Source organism: Papio anubis, chromosome 20, assembly GCF_008728515.1.
Source record: "Papio anubis isolate 15944 chromosome 20, Panubis1.0, whole genome shotgun sequence".
NCBI lineage: Eukaryota > Metazoa > Chordata > Mammalia > Primates > Cercopithecidae > Papio > Papio anubis.
The window spans coordinates 16800527-16817797 of NC_044995.1; the positions used below are offsets into that span (position 1 = coordinate 16800527).

The 17271-nt window shown below is 46.8% G+C and overlaps 1 protein-coding gene and 1 pseudogene across 2 annotated transcripts; both read left to right on the plus strand.

Moving 5' to 3' along the window:
* Nucleotides 1–2869: 2869 nt before the first annotated feature.
* LOC101011765 lies at nt 2870–3784 on the plus strand (annotated as a pseudogene). The gene has a single exon (XR_004180273.1). The product of XR_004180273.1 is annotated as a 40S ribosomal protein S2 pseudogene (transcript).
* A 2252-nt stretch (nt 3785–6036) lies between these two features.
* LOC116271604 (galactoside-binding soluble lectin 13-like) lies at nt 6037–9746 on the plus strand. Its single transcript, XM_031659035.1, has 4 exons — nt 6037–6118; nt 6926–7028; nt 7548–7758; nt 9275–9746. Exons 1-4 carry the CDS (start codon nt 6037–6039, stop codon nt 9389–9391), a joined length of 513 nt encoding a protein of 170 aa, XP_031514895.1. The 3' UTR covers nt 9392–9746.
* The last annotated feature ends 7525 nt before the right edge of the window (nt 9747–17271 follow it).

Sequence of the window (17271 nt, forward strand, 5' to 3'; positions counted from 1 at the left end):
CTATTATTGGTGTATAGGAATGCTTGTAATTTTTGCGCATTGATTTTGTATCCTGAGACTTTGCTGAAGTTGCTTATCAGCTTAAGGAGATTTTGGGCTGAGACGATTCATAACATGGAATTTGGCAGTGGATTTTTGGATATGACCTTAAAAGCACATAATCACAAAGTGATCCCAGCACTTTGGGAGAGCAAGGTAGGTAGATCACTTGAGGCCAGGAGTTTCATATCAGCCTGGCAATATAGCAGATCCTCGCCTCTACTAAAAATACAAAAACAATCAGCTGGGCATGGTGGCTCATGCCTGTAATCCCAGCTACTTGATAGGCTGAGGCAGTTCCTCAACATGGTTACCATATGACCCAGCGATACCACTTCCAGGTATATATACTAAAGAACTGAAGAAAGAGACTCACACAGATATTTGTTCAGCAATGTTTTTAGCAGCATTATTCATATAGGCAAGTGATGGAAACAGCCCAAATGTCCATCTACTGATATATAGCTAATGGAAGATTATTAGCCTTAAAAGTGGATAACATTCTGATAGTAGCTATCACATGAATGAATCTTTAAAACGTGCTAAGCGAAATAAGCTAGACTCCCTTGAGGCTCTAGGTGCAGGTTAGAGAGAGAAGGTAATGGGGCAGGAGTAGGGGCTATGGACATTTGAATCCTTCCTCCTGCAGCTTTCTCGTGCCTTCAGGGACTGCTTAAGCCTCATCTCACATGGACCATTTCTAGTTGATAACGGAGTGATGCTGCGTAGGAACAACCTTTTGACTGGGTGGTCAGATAGCAACCAGTTCTTGACAGGCAATTAAATCGCAATATAAATTGATGCTCACGGTTAAGCATTCACTCTCTAATTAGGCCAGATAGCAAGACAAACGCTTTTACTTGAAAGCAGAAAACTTACTCACAAAAGATGGCATGGTTTTGCTCCACAACTTCAGGGTGTATGCTGCGATTCACCTGTGGAATCCTGCTAAATTTCGCAAGAGCAACACTACCTGCCATTGACACTTCAAGCAGGACTACAACTCCTGAGTGCCTAACCAGAGATAGATGCATGCAGCCTGGGTCTGGTGTAGACCCTTCTCTTGTGCTGGGTCCCACACAAGTTAATAGCTTTTTAGGATACTGGGTAAACAGGCCAGAGTAATGTACCAAAGTGAGGCAAGTGTTGCCTCCAATATTGAACGAGATTTACTAGGCAGGTGCCCCTTTGCTGGTGGTACAAGGGACCTCGTGCAACAACTCATCCTGCACCTAGAAAGAGACAACTTCACATGTCCCACTCACTGAAGGCTTGCATAGTTCCTTGAGTGGGAAAGCCCCTGAATGTTGGAGGAACTTGTTTCCCGTGGGCAGAAACACACAAACTTCTTAGCAGTATGTCTAATGTAGTGGCCACCTCCTGACTGCCAGGTCTCATCAACATAATATCATCAATGTAAAGAACCAGCATAGTATCTTCCAAAAGAAAGAATTGGCCAAGGTCCGTGGGAACTAAATTGACACAGGGTAGGGGAGTGAATATGCTCTGACATAGGATAGTGAAGGCAGCTGATCCTCCCAGCTGGAAAGAAATGGCTTCTGGTGGCCTTTACTGACAGGTGACAGGTACCAAGAAGAAAACATTCAATTGCCAGGTGGATAGATGCACACCATACACCTGGGGATGTTTATTTGCTCAAGCAATAAACCACATCTGGTACGGCAGCTGCACTTGCAGTTCCCATCTGATACAGCAGCTGAAATTGAAGTTCGCATCTCTTGAAATTGATGAGAATGCACCGTCATTCTCCAAGACCCAATTGTTTTCTACACAGGCCCAATACGTGAGTGAATGAGAATGTGATGGAATCACCAGCCCTGTATCTTTCGAGTTCTTCACGGTTGCACTAATTTCTGCAAACACTCCAGGAATGTGGTATTGCTTTTTCTTTACTAGTTTTGTAGGTAGAGGCAGCTCTAATGGTTTCCATTGACCTTTCCTATCATCATAGCTCTCCCTGCACAGGTCAGAGAACCGATGTGACATTCTTCCATTTGCTGAGCGTGTCTATTCCACTTATGCAACCTGAAACTTAGCAAATAACCACAGATGGATTGGAAGCCAATTGGGAGGCTGCCAAGGACTCTTCAATACTTCCACTTCATTATAACCCTGGTTTAACTTTTAAGCCAGATAAAAATCCGATTATGTTTTATTTGCACACCTACGTACAAGGTCAGGTGTGGTTTCCCAAGAAATTCATGGTGGGGACATAAATGATTTCATAACCCACTGCTGGAATCTTACAAATTCTGTTTCTACCACATCAGTGTTACAGAAAGAAGTTACAGAAAAGACATTTGTTCATTAAGAAAACAGCAAGACACTCAGAGTAGATACACAATTGCCTGTCCTAGGTGAACTGGCATGAAATAAGAATTTTTCAATTCATGGCTGTTTCATTCAGGTAGAGCCATAGGACTTTCCCATAGGGGTCAGAAAGGTTGTAATAGAAAGAGAAGGGTAAGGGAGTGCCTGTAGGCTTCTGGACTGAGAGAGGGGATTTGGAATGTGAATAACTGAGTCGCGGGGTGTGAGGGGATGTGTCTGAGCTGAGTAGGACTGAGGGGGAGCCACATTCTACACTGAAAACAGAGTGGGGGGCACTCCTGGGGTCTCCCTTTCACTTACCTGGACTCCAAACCTCACAGGTCCCTTCACTCAACCAGGAAAAACAAAAGCAAAAACCCCTGCGCTGTCTCTCTTTCTCAGGTTAGGCATGGGGGATAAACAATTTTGTTTCAGGAAAGGTTGAGACCCAGACTTAGAAAAAGCTAACTCGTTCATGTCAAGAGTGCTCATGGCTTCTTCTCCGAGAAAACACCAAATGGCGGATGACGCCCGTGCAGCTGGGGGGCCCGGAGGCCCTGGTGGCTCTGGGATGGGGAACCGCGGTGGCTTCCGCGGAGGCTTCGGCAGTGGCATCCGGGGCCGGGGTCGCGGCCGTGGACTGGGCCGGGGCCGAGGCCGCGGAGCTCGCGGAGGCGGGGCCGAGGATAAGGAGTGGATGCCCGTCACCAAGCTGGGCCGCTTGGTCAAGGACATGAAGAGCAAGTCCCTGGAGGGGATCTACCTCTTCTCTCTGCCCATTAAGGAATCTGAGATCATTGACTTTTTCTTGGGGGCCTCTGTCAAAGACGAGGTTTTGAAGATCATGCCGGTGCAGAAGCAGACCCGTGCTGGCCAGCGCACCAGGTTCAAGGCGTTTGTTGCTATCGGGGACTACAATGGCCACGTCGGCCTGGGTGTTAAGTGCTCCAAGAAGGTGGCCACCGCCATCCGTGGGGCCATCATCCTAGCCAAGCTCTCCATTGTCCCTGTGTGCAGAGGCTACTGAGGGAACAAGATCGGCAAGCCCCACACCGTCTCTTGCAAGCTGACAGGCCGCTGCGGCTCTGCGCTGGTGCACCTCATCCCTGCACCCAGGGGCACTGGCATCGTCTCAGCGGCTGTGCCCAAGAAGCTGCTCATGATGGCTGGTATTGATGACTGCTACACCTCAGCCCGGGGCTGCACTGCCACCCTGGGCAACTTTGCCAAGGCCACCTTTGATGCCATCTCTAAGACCTACAGCTACCTGACCCCTGACCTCTGGAAGGAGACTGTGTTTACCAAGTCTCCCTATCAGGAATTCACTGACCACCTTGTCAAGACCCGCACCAGAGTCTCCGTGCAGCGGGCCCAGGCTCCAGCTGTGGCTACAACATAGGGTTTTTACACAAGAAAAATAAAGTGAATTAAGCCTGCTACTAATAAAAAATAAAAAATAAAAAAAAAAAAAGAGTGCTCATGGATGACCACGCTCTGCTCCCATCCTCCCTGCAGACTGAGAAAGGAAAAAAGCCATTTCACAGAGGAGAAGCTGCAGGTTCCAGTAGTGTCCAGGGCAGTCATTGCATTGCTGAGTGTGAACCCTTCTTGGAGATGGATGGAAGGTGATCAGGGCACTGATGAGGATACACACTATCAGCTCTCTCTGATGGTCTTCCTTGCAAGTCTCATTCTTCTCCCCCCTACAGAGATGGAGTTATGACACCTCCATTGCCATCCCCTGCAGTGCCCAACACCATAGCCTATCCCCATGTCAGAGCCTGGACCTTGATCTCAGATGAACCCTCCTGACACACCGGTCCACTCCTAAGATTGACTTTTCTCATGGAGTGTTTGCTTTTGGGTGGACTCTGAGTCAGCTCCATCTATCGGAGGTGCTCTAAAGATTCTAATCCTCAGTGGGTCATGGTTCTTGCCTTCTCAGTAAGTCTCTGCTTGCCTTATGAACGATTACTTGTATTCACAGTGAGAAAGGGAGTGATTTGCTTTAAATTTCAGGAAGTCCATGATACGTCTTGGGATTTTCCATGAAAAGAAAAAATGATCAGCACGGGGAGACTGGGTAATTTTGTGTAGAAAGCAATGTTTACGATTGCCCCAAGCTGGGACCCTCCCAATGTCCATCAGGAGTAAAACTGGTGTATATGTGTTGATCTATTTATAAAACTTCAAAGTGTACAGCAGTGAAAATGAAGGAACTACAGCTGCACACGGCAGTATAGATGAATCCTAAAAACACAAATGTGAACTAAAGATGCACCACCCAGAAGAAGTCTTCCAAGAAAACCATCTACAAGCAACATCCAACAAAGTGGTGAAACTGAGAGAAAAGCAAATAGGAAAGGCAGGAGCAGGGTTCTCTGTGGGGGCACGAAGGTCACATGGGGGGAAGGAACAGGAAGATAGGAATCTCATCTTTCTTTTTTTTTTTTTTTTTTTTGAGACGGAGTCTCGCTCTGTCGCCCAGGCTGGAGTGCAGTGGCGCGATCTCGGCTCACTGCAAGCTCCGCCTCCCGGGTTCACGCCATTCTCCTGCCTCAGCCTCCCGAGTAGCTGGGACTACAGGCGCCCACAACCGCGCCCGGCTAATTTTTTGTATTTTTAGTAGAGACGGGGTTTCACCGTGGTCTCAATCTCCTGACCTTGTGATCCGCCCGCCTCGGCCTCCCAAAGTGCTGGGATTACAGGCGTGAGCCACCGCGCCCGGCTGGAATCTCATCTTTCTCCCAGAATCTGCAGGAGAAGCAGGGAATCTGAGATTTCCATGCACACAGACTCCCACAGAGAGAGGACAGGGTGTGTGAAACAGGAGAGCTTAGGTGTGTGAAACAGGAGAGCAGTCCTCATTCACCAGAGCCAAGGGGCCTGAGTTGGGCTCAGGAGAACACAAGGACTCTACCCACTTCTCCCCCCAGGTCCTGCTGAGGATCAAGGTCAGTGCTCTCCCAGAAAATTTGGCACAGAAAACAGAAGATTACATTCTATGGCCAACGCCTTTCCCCAGAAGCCCAGCCTGTTTCCTATTGCACAAGTTAGGAAAATGCAAACATCTCAGATCGATTCTGCACGGTGGAAAAAAGGCTTCATGTGAGGCATGGAGGCTGGACTTGAAACCCTTCACCCTCACGCCATCCTCCTTATCTGTGCATTTTCCTGGTGACCCCTTTCTACCCCTGCTACCTCCCTCATGATCATGTGTGCTGCATCAATGACACAGGACTGCAAACAGGTGTGACTGTGACAAAGTTTATATCTAACACCCCATCCCTTACCCTATAGGGAAACCTTTCTGAGAGGGTCTTGGAATCTGGAATGAAGCCAGAGGGCAGGGCTGACAGGGACCATTTAAATGCTGCAACTCCAAGAGATTCACACAGAAGCCTGGACACAGTTCAGAAGAGCCACCCAGAGGGAGACAACAATGTCACCGCTATCCGTGAGTTAAAAAGGCACAGTTTTCAATAATTTCAGGTCACACAGGAAAGGGAAGAGGGAGATTTTATGGGATGAAAATATGAACATTTCTACTATGAATGCTTTACTGAGAGTTGTGGGTGTGTGGAAGAGAGGCCCCAGGGCTATGGTATCTGAGATGCCTGTGGGGTTTGGGGTGTGGATGCTGGACCATTGTAACCCTCCGGGAGCATGCGAAGGTGTCTGATGACACTGAACTCTGCTAAAAATGATGTGACTTTAGATGGGAAGTGTATGACCCTCCAGGATATGGGTGGGTGTGTAAGTAATCCAGCAGTTTGGGAGGCTGAGGCAGGAGGATCCCTTGAGCCTAGGTGATCCAGACCAGCAGGCACAACATCATGAAACCCCAACTCTCCAAAAACGTAAAAAATTAGCCGAGTGTGTGGTGTGCACCTGCAGCCCCAGCTACTCAGGGGCATGAAGTGAGAAGATTCCTTGAGCCTGAGGAATTGAAGCTGCAGTGAGCCCTGATCACGCCACTGCACTCCAGCCTGGGGGGTAAAATGAGACCCTGTCTCGACAAACAAACAAACAAACAAAAAGTTTTAAAAAAGTTAACTTCCCACTGCTAATAAGAGGCAGAATCAAGGCAGCCCGGTTTCTGAAACTCTGCCTTTTTTTTTTTTCTTTCTGTTGGCCAGTCTGGAGTGCAGTGGTATGATCTCGGCTCACTGCAATCTCCACATCCCAGGTTCAAGCGATTCTCCTGCCTCAACCTTGCAAGTAGCTGGGATTATAGGCGTCCGCCACCACGCCCAACTAATTTTTGTACTTTTAGTAGAGACAGGGTTTCACCGTGTTGGTCAGACTGGTCTTGAACTCCTGACCTTGTTATCTGCCCACCTCGGCTTCCCAAAGTGCTAGGATTACAGGCGTGAGCCACCGTGCCCAGCCCGAAGCTCTGCTCTTAACTAGGATCCCCCATTTCTTCAGGAATATTGGGCCCTGACTGTGCTAGAATGGAAAAAGTGAGGCTCAGAATCTGCCCTTTGATCTCTAACCTTCTGCACCCTGGGAATCTGTTACAGGAGAGGAGGCCACACTTGACCATGCCCCTCTCATCCACTCTCAATCCCCTGGCAGGTGCCACACACACGGCCTGTGTCCTTGTCCACTGGTTCTTGCGTGACAATCAAAGGAACACCGATCCTCCCTTTCATGTGAGTACTCCATGGTCCATGGCAGAGGGATGGAGGAGAAGGGAAAACATTTGCTCGGGAGGTCACCTCATGTGTGAGTGATGTGGAAATGTCTAGTTGGCAGGATGGAGGCACCATGTAAATGCAGGTCCTGGAGAATCTCCTGCACCAGGCATGGGAACTGCAGTTCCTGCATTATGGGCCACTCTTGGACTCTAGGAAAGAAGAAAACTCAGTGGTTGGAGATGTGGCTCTTTTTTTGTTGTTGTTGTTAAATCAAGGGGCATAGGATTTTCAGGGAATGAACAAGTCACAGACTCGAGTCAGTGATTATGGCTCAGTTTCCATGCAGGGATGAAAGACAGGGCATCTCACCCCACAGGACAGGAAGGGCTGAAACAGCCTCATAGGGATGAGGCCGCAGTGTGAGCACCAAGACTTCACTCCACCTAAGGAAAGAGGGAAGGGATTTGTGTGTGTGTCCTTTGTGTGCCCACAAAGGGAGGGACGTGCCGAACACACTGTGTGCTCTGCCCTCAGCAATGACCCACAGCTGCAGGTGGATTTCCACACTGAGACGTGTGAGAAGTCAGACATTGCCTTCCACTTCCGAGTGTACTTTGGCCATGTTGTGGTCATGAACAGCCGTGAGTGTGGGTCCTGGAAGTCTGAGATGAGATGCAGCAATGTGCCCTTTGAAGATGGCAAACCGTTTGAGCTGTGCATCTCCGTGTTGGACAATGAATACCAGGTGAGTACCCCAGGAGCTCCCAGCACCCAGCCTCTGTGGGATCCCAGGGCAGGAGGCAGCCCTCCCTCAGCTTGCCCCACAAGACCCTTGGGGCGCATCTTCCATAACAACTCTTGCCCCAGGCTTTTCATCACACAGCACCCTCTGCTTGCACTGCCACCCTCATCTCTTTTCCCTCAATGGCCACAGTCAAGGTCAGTTCATCTGCCATTTCTCCCAAGGTGAAGAATCTCTTCCGTCTTCACCCATAGCTCTCATTTCTATGTGTGCTGTTATTTACATTTTCATGTGGCTAAGTGGATAAAATGTCATATGACTGAAACTGTTTTAGTCAGTCAAAAATTAGGTCTTCCTCTCACTCCTGAACCCCAGTCTTCAGAGCAATATTACTACTTCTCTATTCTCCTTCTATACACAGTGCATGTTTATGGAAGCATGTGTATCTATATATGTGTGTGTCTATGAATACATGCTTTCATTTATTTTTAAACAAATGCTGGCATCAGTTTCTCTACACATTACTCTTTAGAAACTAGAATTGATTTGTGCTCAAAGAGTAGATCTGGAAGAAGTCATCTATCCATGGTGCTGCCTCATTTTTGAAAGACTGCATGATATCCCCCTAGAAGGATTTCCAAAACTTGCTCAACTTGACCCTTTACATGACCGTTGAAGTTGTTTCCAATATTATGTGCCCACAAATGCTGCCGCATTAAGCTTTCTAATCAACCTTCTTGCCATTATGCACCTCCCAATACTTATATTGGAAGATAATTACAGAGAAATGGAATACTTGGTTCAAAATTGTGTGCATTTTAAATTGGAGAATGAAACTTAAAAGATGACTTCCTGTAGAGCCTCAGTAGTAAAGAATGTGAACAAACGTTCTGACTTTTAAAACCCTAGAATCCTTTGGGTGGGCCAAAAGATGTACATTTTATTCAGATTTAAGTCAGAGATGTTTTCCTATGTTTATAAGCTGTTAAAGGTAACATCCTATGTATTGCAACGTTTGTCCAGTTCCACCTCTCTGAGAACACTTGAGTTTCATTCTCTGCCACCACCAGCCCACAGATGGGCAACTCCTAAGAGGAACTGGGTCATCAGCAGTGAAGGGCAGTCATAGATTGTGAAGGTGAACAGCATGCATTCAGTGAACATTGTCAAGCACGAACCCCATGCACGGCCCAGTGCAAGACGCAGGAATTCAAGTTCATGGGACACTGTCCCTGGCCATGGAGATCATCAGGGTTAGAGGGAGGCTGAGCAAACATGGACTGCGTGACTCAGAGTGGTAGAACCTGCTGGAGAAATGAGAGGAAGCACTGAAAATAAAGGAGAGAACTGTCTGAAATAGACACAAAAGGAGTCTGTAAAAAGAAGCCTGTCTACTGGCTTCTCGTTTCCAATTAGGCATTTTCTGTTTGGATGCTGTAGGTTCCAGGGCAGTCTGGAGAGGAGGCTGAAAGCTTGTTTTGTAAAATACTGTCGTCCTGATGCATTTTTACTCTTGTAGGTAAGTGTCAATGGCCAGCACTGTTACAGCTTTCCTCATCGCTTCCCGCCATGCTATGTGAAGATGGTGCAAGTGTCTAGAGATATCTCCCTGACTTCGATGTGTGTCTGCAATTGAAGGTGATAGCCAGACTCCTCGTTGTGCCAGAAGTCCCTCTTTCTACATGATCATGGGATTCCCAGAGCCAGCTAACAGCATGATCCCTCCTCACTTCAACCCTTACACTTGCGCATTAAAACTTCACCACACTTCACAAAATTTGGTTCTTGCTTTCAAGGGGAAAAAGAGGTAGTGGTCATCATGAAGAGGGCCTGGGGGATTTTATGGGTGGTGGGACGAAATAAAATAAAATAAATCTTCCTGGGGCACAAATAGTGAGAAACAAGGCCACTGAAAGGTCTGAGAACACATTAGGAGTAACACTCTTCAATAGCATGGAGTTTATGTCAGACACGCTGAACCAAAATCCCTACCCAATTTCAGAAGAGTCGCTGCACCGAAATGTCCTGTAGTTGTTTCCAGCCACACAGGGATAAGCAATGGGATTGGGGGCTTGACCCATAACAGGGTGAGTGGGACTGTGTCTGAGTTGATCAGGGCTGAGTATGAACCTCACTGTCTACACTGAAAACAGAGGGGAGGGAACACTTCAGGGATCCCATTTTCCCACCTGCACCCGAAATCTCACCTGTCCCTCCACTTAACCAGGAAGAAAGCCCAGAAGAAAATCACCTGAGAAGAAACTCATATGCTGTCCCCACTCAGTTCGGGAACAAAAGATACACAATATTATTTCTGGAAATGTAGAGCACAGATGTAGAAATCTGATTTGTTCATTTACAGAGTGCTCATGGATGATCATGCCCTTTCCCATCCTCGCTGCAGACTGAGAAAGGGAAGTCATTTCACAGAGAAGGACGTGTAGGCTGCAACAGTGGACATGACAGTCGGTACTTTGTAGAGTGTAAGTCTTGGTCAGAGATGGAAGCAAGAAAGCCTTTCATCAGGGCACACAATGCTGGCCCTCACTGATACTCTTTCCTTTAGCCCTGATTCATCTCCACCCACAGACACAAAGTTAGGAACCCTCTATTGCCACCCTCTGAATTGCCCCCACTGCCTCCCCTCCCCTTGCAGGAGCCCAGTCATTGATCTTAGAAGACCCCTACTGATGTCCTAGTCCTCTGCTAAACTCTTTTTCTTCCTGGAGTGTTTTCTTTGGGAGGAATTCTGGACTAGCTCCCTCCATCTGAGATTCTCTAATTACTTTCATCTTCAGAGGGTCTTGATCTCTGGCTTCCCTGTAAGTCTCTGCGTCCATTCTGGACATTTATTTCCATTCACCATTCAGAAAGGAAGACATCTATCTGCTTCACATTGCATGGAGTCCATGATCTTTCTGGGGACTCTCCTAGAATAAAGAAATGAGCTGTATGAGGAGACTGGGACAATTCCATGTGGAAGGCAATGTTTGCAATAGCCTCAAGCTGGAAGCCACCCAATGTCCATCAGGAGTGAAATTCCTGAGTATTCAGTTTTCATAAAACTCGAGAGTGGAGAGCGGTGAAAAGGAAGGGACTCCATGTATCAATATGGATGAATCCTAGAAACAGAAACGTGAAGGATAGATGCATGACCGAAGAGAAGAAATCCAAGATAAACATCTACAGGCAGAATTCAACAAAGTGATAACACTAAAACAAATCACAAAAGAAAGGCAGGAGCGTGGTCGCCTGTGTGGGCAAGAAGGTCCCATGGTGGGAAAGGACATATAGGAGACTATGGGTGTCAGCAACGGGCCATGCCTAGAATTGGGGTGGTTACCTGAGTGCTAGTTTAATGCGAATTGACTGAGATTTCATCGCATATGGACAACCAGAGAAAAATAAGTGAAGGAACCCAGGCGTATGAGAGACGAGAGTGTGAATGGCCCTCACCTGGCAGAGGCAAGGGGCCTGGATGGGGTCAGGATGACACAGAGACTCTCTCTACCTCTCTCCCCAGGTCCTGCTGAGGATTAGGGTCTATGGTCTCCCAGAAGGTCTGGAAGAGAAAGAGGAGAATTTCCTTCAAGGACTGGGTGTCTTCCCCCCGAATTTTCACTTTTTCACCATTGTACAAGTTGGGAAAATGCACACCTTCCAGGGGAATTCTGCACAGTGGAGAAAAGACTTCATGAGACGCATGAAGGCTGGACTTCACACCCCTCACTCTCACTCCGTCATCCTTATCTGTGCATTTCCCTGGTGACCCCTTCCTCTCCCCTGTACTTCCCTCATTGTGGTTTCTGCTGAAGCACAGTTACAGGCCTGCAAACAGGTATGGTTGTCACTGAATGTCTTTCTGACATCCCACCCCCTCTCACATCACAACTTGATGAGAAGGGCTTGAAATCAAAAATGAAGCCAGAGGGCATGGCTGACAGGATGATTTAAATGCTGCAACCCCAAGAGATTCGCACAGAAGACAGGACACAATTAGGAAGAGCTGCCCAGAGGGAGACAACAATGCCACTGCTACCTACCCATGAGTTGAAAAGGCACAGCTTTCAAATCTCCCAAGTCACATAAGGAAAGGAAGAAAAGGGGCAGATGTTGTGAGAAGAAAATTTGAGCATTTGTACTGTCAATGCTTTGCTGAGAGCTGCAGGTGTGTGGAAGAGGGAGACCCTGGGGAAATGGTATCTGATCCCTGTGGGGTGTAGGGTGTGGACCCTAGACCAGTTTAACCCTTTGTTAGCATGTGATGGTGTCTGTGACAGCAAACTCTGCTGAAATGTGACTTTAGGTGGGAGGTGGATGGTGTACTAGGATAGGTGGATGTGTGAGTGAGTGTAAGGCGGTGATTGTGCTTTGTCTTCTTGACTGATGTGAGTGTGTGTGACAGCACAGCTGGACCAGTGCGTTAGCGTCTTTATACGCACAGTGAGCAGGTGTTTGTAACTCACTGAGTGGCCTGGCTCTGTGTGACTGTGGGTGTGTGTGCTGGGATGTGACTGGGTGTTGAACTGAGACCATGGATGTAGCCTGCTGTGCATATGAAGGTTCCTCCGCACACAGCAGGGCCTCTGATAAAGCAGCTGTGTGTCTTCCCGTATGTGTCACTGTGGATCCTGGGTGGCAGAACTGGTGGGGATCTTGGGGACTGGGAGTTAGCAAGGTCTAATGCCTGAGCATTCATGAGAGTGGGATGCACGAATCCTCAGGTGCCTCCTCCCACGCAGAGTGGAGGGGAGGAAGGCAGGCTTTGTTGGAGTGTATCCTCAGGTGGGATCTGCACACAGTGACCACCAGCTCCTGCCTCCAGCCTCAGGTCTCTCCCTGTCCCCTACCCTAGCCTGTCCTTCCCATTGAGCACCAGGATGGTGGGCAGTTGTGATTCACTAAGGAAGGACATTGGGGGACTTGGTTTCAGAGACTGAATCACCCAAAACCAGGAAGGTACAAGTTTAACCTCAGTTCAGACAGAGCTTACAGTGAATATTCATCAAGAAATTTGCTGAAGCCTGTAATCCCAGCATTTTCGGAGGCTGAGGTGGGAGGATCACCTGAAGCCAAGGGTTGGAGACTAGCCTGGGCAACACAGCAAGATTCTGTCTTTCCAAAAATTACAAAAATTACTGGGGATGGTGATGGGTACCTGTAGTCCCAGCTGCTTGGGAACTGAGGCTGGAGGATTGCTACTGCCCAGACATTCAAGGCTGCAGTGAGCTGTGATGGTGCCACTGCATTCTGGGGATTAGGGTGAAGGTTTTACACATATTAACTCCTATATTACTGAAAACACCCTACAAAGTAGGACTTTTGGATAATCCTGCCTGTATTGGGGAAACTGAGATAGGGAGAGTTAAAGTAGTGAATCTAAGGTCACACTGCTGGCTGAGTGAAGAGGTTCACCCCCGTAAATCAGCAGTTTGGGAGGCCAAGGCAAGAGGATCTTTTGAGCCTAGGAGCTCCAGACAAGCTTGGGCAGTATCTATGGGACCCTGACTCTCCCAAACCATAAATAGCTGGTTCTGTGGTGTGGACCTGTAGTTTCAGCTACTTGGGGGACTGAAGTAAAAGGATTGCTTGATCTCAGAAGATTGAGGCTGCAGTGAGCAGTGATGGCCCCACTTCACTTGAGCTTGGGCAATAGAATAAGACCTTGTCTCAAAAAAAGTTCAAAAAAGTTCAAAAAATATTAACATCTCACTTCTAGTAGAAGGCAGAATCAACAAGGGAATTGAAGCAGCCCAGTTTCTGAAGCTCTGCTTTTCACTATGGGCCCCCAATGTCTTCAAGAATACAGGGTGCTGACTGTAGTAGGGTGGGAGTGGGGAGGCCCCAGGGGCTACCTTTCAACCTCTAACCAACTGCAACATGGGAACCTGTTACAGGAGAGGAGGCCTCACATGGCCCTGTGCCTCTCACTCAGTCTCAGTTTTCTTGCAGGTGCCATACACAGAGTCTGTGTCCTTAAATACTCGTTCTTCTATGACAATCAAAGGGAAACCGGTTGCCCCTTTCATGTGAGTACTCCATGGTCCAAGGGTGGTGGGGTAGAGGAGAAGGGAGAACATTTGCTCAGGGGGTGACCTCATGTGAGTGATGTGGAAATGTCTAGTTGGCAGGATCGAGGCACCATGCAGGTGCAGGTCCTAGAGACCCTCCAGCAACAGGCATGAAACCTGCAGCGGCTACACTGTGGGCCAGTCATGAGGCCTAGGGGAAGAGGACACTTAGGGGTTGGGGTTGTGGCTCTTTATCTATAAAGGGACACATTTTCAGGGAGTGGACAACTCATAAGATTAGTGAGTGTTTCCATTTCCATCTGGGAATGCTGGGCAGAGCGTCTTTTCCCACGCTTCCCCAGGAAGGAGGAGATGAAGCAGCCCTACAGAGAGGAAGCCTACAGTATTATCAGGAAGGCTTCTGTCTGCCCTGGAGAAAAATGTGAAGGATTTGTGGGTATGTTGTGTGTGTATCCAACAAGAGAGGGATCTGCCCAATACACTGTGTGCTTTGCCTTCAGCGATGAAACCGCAGTTACAGGTGGATTTCCACACTGTGGTGAATGAGGACTCATACCATTGCTTTCCATTTCCAAGTGTACTTTGGCCATTGTGTGATCATGAACAGCTGTGAGTATGGGGTCTGGAAGCAGGAGGTGAAATCCAAGAATACGCCCTTTGAGGATGGCAAAGAATTTGGGCTGTGCATCTCAGTGTTGGATAATGTGTACCAGGTGAGTGCCATAGGAGCTCCCAGCCTCCATGGGCTCCCAGAGCAAAAGACAGCTCTCCCTGCCCTGGCCCCAAGAGTTTCTTGGGGCTCATCTGCCATAACCACTCTTGCCCCAGGCTTTTTCTCTCACACACAGGGGTTTCCTTAACTTCTATCATTTTCCTCTGTTTCAACAAGTGTTGTTGCTTGCACAGCCATCATCTCTGCTTGCACTGCCCTCCTCAGTTCTTTTCCCATTTCTGACCTGGGCCAAGGGCAACTCATCTGACATTTTCTCCAAGGCGGATAATCTCTTCTATCTTCCACAGTTCTCATTTCCACTTATGCTGTTATTTCAATTTTCATGTGGCTAAATGAATAAAATTGTTTTAGTCAGTCCAATACGAAGACTTTCTGTTACTCCTGAAGTCCAATCCTCAGAAGAATATTGGTAGCTTCTCTACTCTTCTTTTATAGCTAGTCTATGCTTATGGATGCATGTAAATACACACACATATTCTTTCATTTCTTTTTAAACAAATGCTGATATAGATTCCTTTACACATTACACTTTAGAAAAACACAGGTTTTTGTATTCAAAGTATATATCTTGGAGAAATCATCTATCCATGGTGCTGCCTCATTTTTTAAGGATTGCGTAATATTCCCATTGAAAAATTACCAAAATTTGTTGAATTTGAATCTTTACAAGAGCATTGAAGGTGTTTCCACTGTTTTGTTTGTTTGTTTGTTTGTTTTAATTATTATACTTTAAGTTCTGGGGTACATGTGCAGAACGTCCATTTTTGTTCCATAGGTATACACGTGCCAGGGTGGTTTGCTGCACCCATCAACCCGTCATCTACATTAGGTATTTCTCCTAATGTTACCCCTCCCCTAGCCCCCATCTCCTGACAGGACCCAGTGTGTGGTGTCCCCCTCCCTGTGTCCATGTGTTCTCATTGTTCAACTACCACTTATGAGTGAGAACATGCGGTGTTTGGTTTTCTGTTCTTGTGATAGTTTGCTGAGAATGATGGTTTCCAGCTTCATCAGTGTCCCTGCAAAGGATCTGAACTCATCCTTTTTTATGGCTGCATAGTATTCCATGGTGAATATGTGCCATATTTTTTCATCCAGTCTATCATTGATGGACATTTGGGTTAGTTCCAAGTCTTTGCTATTGTGAACAGTGCTGCAGTAAACATACAGGTGCATGCATCTTTATAGCAGAATGATTTATAATCCTTTGAGTATATACCCAGCAATGGGATTGCTGGGCAAATAGTATTTCTAGTTCTAGATCCTCGATGAATTGCCACACTGTGTTCCACAATGGCTGAACAAATTTACACTCCCACCAACAGTGTAAAAGCATGCCTATTTCTCCACAACTTCTCCTGCATCTGTTGTTTCCTGACTTTTTAATGACCACCATTCTAACTGGCATGAGATGGTATCTCAGTGTGGTTTTGATTTGCATTTCTCTAATGACCAGCAATGATGTGCTGTTTTTCATACGTTTGTTGGCTGCGTGAATGTCTTCTTTTGAGACATATCTGTTCATATCCTTCGCCCACTTTTTGATGAGGTTGTTTGATTTTTTCCTGTAAATCTGTTTAAGTTCTTTGTAGATTCTGGATATTAGCCCTTTGTCAGATGGATAGATTGCAAAAATTTTCTCCCATTCTGTAGGTTGCCTATTCACTCTTATGATAGTTTCTTTTGCTGTGCAGAAGCTCTTTAGTTTAATCAGATCCCATTTTTCTATTTTGGCTTTCATTGTCATTGCTTTTGGTGTTTTAATCACGAAGTCTTTGCCTATGCCTATATCCTGAATGGTATTATGGTATTGCCTAGGTTTTCTTCTAGGGTTTTACGGTTTTAGGTCTTACGCTTTTTTTTTTTTTCCCCGAGATGGAGTCTCACTCTGTCGCCAGGCTAGAGTTCAGTGGCACGATCTCGGCTCACTGCAAACTCTGCCTCCCAGGTTCAAGGAATTCTCTTGCCTCAGCCTCCCAGGTAGCTAGGACTACAGGCTCATACCACTACACCCAGCTGAATTTTTTTTTTTTTTTTTTTTTGTATTTTTAGTAGAGACGGTGTTTCACCATGTTGGCCAGGGTGGTCTCAATCTCTTGACCTTGTGATCCTCCCACCTTGGCCTCCCAAAGTGCTGGGATTACAGGCGTGAGTCACCGTGCCTGGCCTAGGTCTTACATTTAAGTCTTTAATCCATCTTGAGTTAATTTGTGTATAAGGTATAAGGAAGGATTCCGGTTTCAGCTTTCTGTATATGGCTAGTCAGTTTTCCCAACACTATTTACTAAATAGGGAATCCTTTCCCCATTGCTTGTTTTTGTCAGGTTTGTCAAAGATCAAATGGTTGTAGATGTGTGGTATTATTTCTGAGGACTCTGTTCTGTTCCATTGGTCTATATATCTGCTTTGGTACCAGTACCATGCTGTTTTTATTACTGTAGCCTTGTAGTATAGTATCGTTTGAAGTCAAGTAGCGTGATGCCTCCGGCTTTGTTCTTTTTGCTTAGGATTGCGTTGGTTATGTGGGCTCTTTTTTGGTTCCATATGAATTTTTAAGTAGTTTTTTCCCCAATTCTGTGAAGAAAGTCAACGGTAGCTTGATAGGGATAGCATTGAATCTGTAAATTATTTTGGGCAGTACGACCATTTTCACAATATTGATTCTTCCTATCTATGAGCATGGAATAGATTTGTTTGTGTCCTCTTATTTCCTTGAGCAGTGGTTTGTAGTTCTCCTTGAAGAGGTCCTTC

What these genes read in the sequence shown, in the direction of transcription:
- LOC116271604 (XM_031659035.1), top strand. Translation starts at nt 6,037, where the DNA reads ATGCGAAGGTGTCTGATGACACTGAACTCTGCTAAAAATGATGTGACT. An exon ending in ACACCGATCCTCCCTTTCAT is followed by an intron (nt 7,029 to 7,547) that starts GTGAGTACTCCA and finishes CTCTGCCCTCAG; the next exon opens with CAATGACCCACAGCTGCAGG. An exon ending in TGTTGGACAATGAATACCAG is followed by an intron (nt 7,759 to 9,274) that starts GTGAGTACCCCA and finishes TTACTCTTGTAG; the next exon opens with GTAAGTGTCAATGGCCAGCA.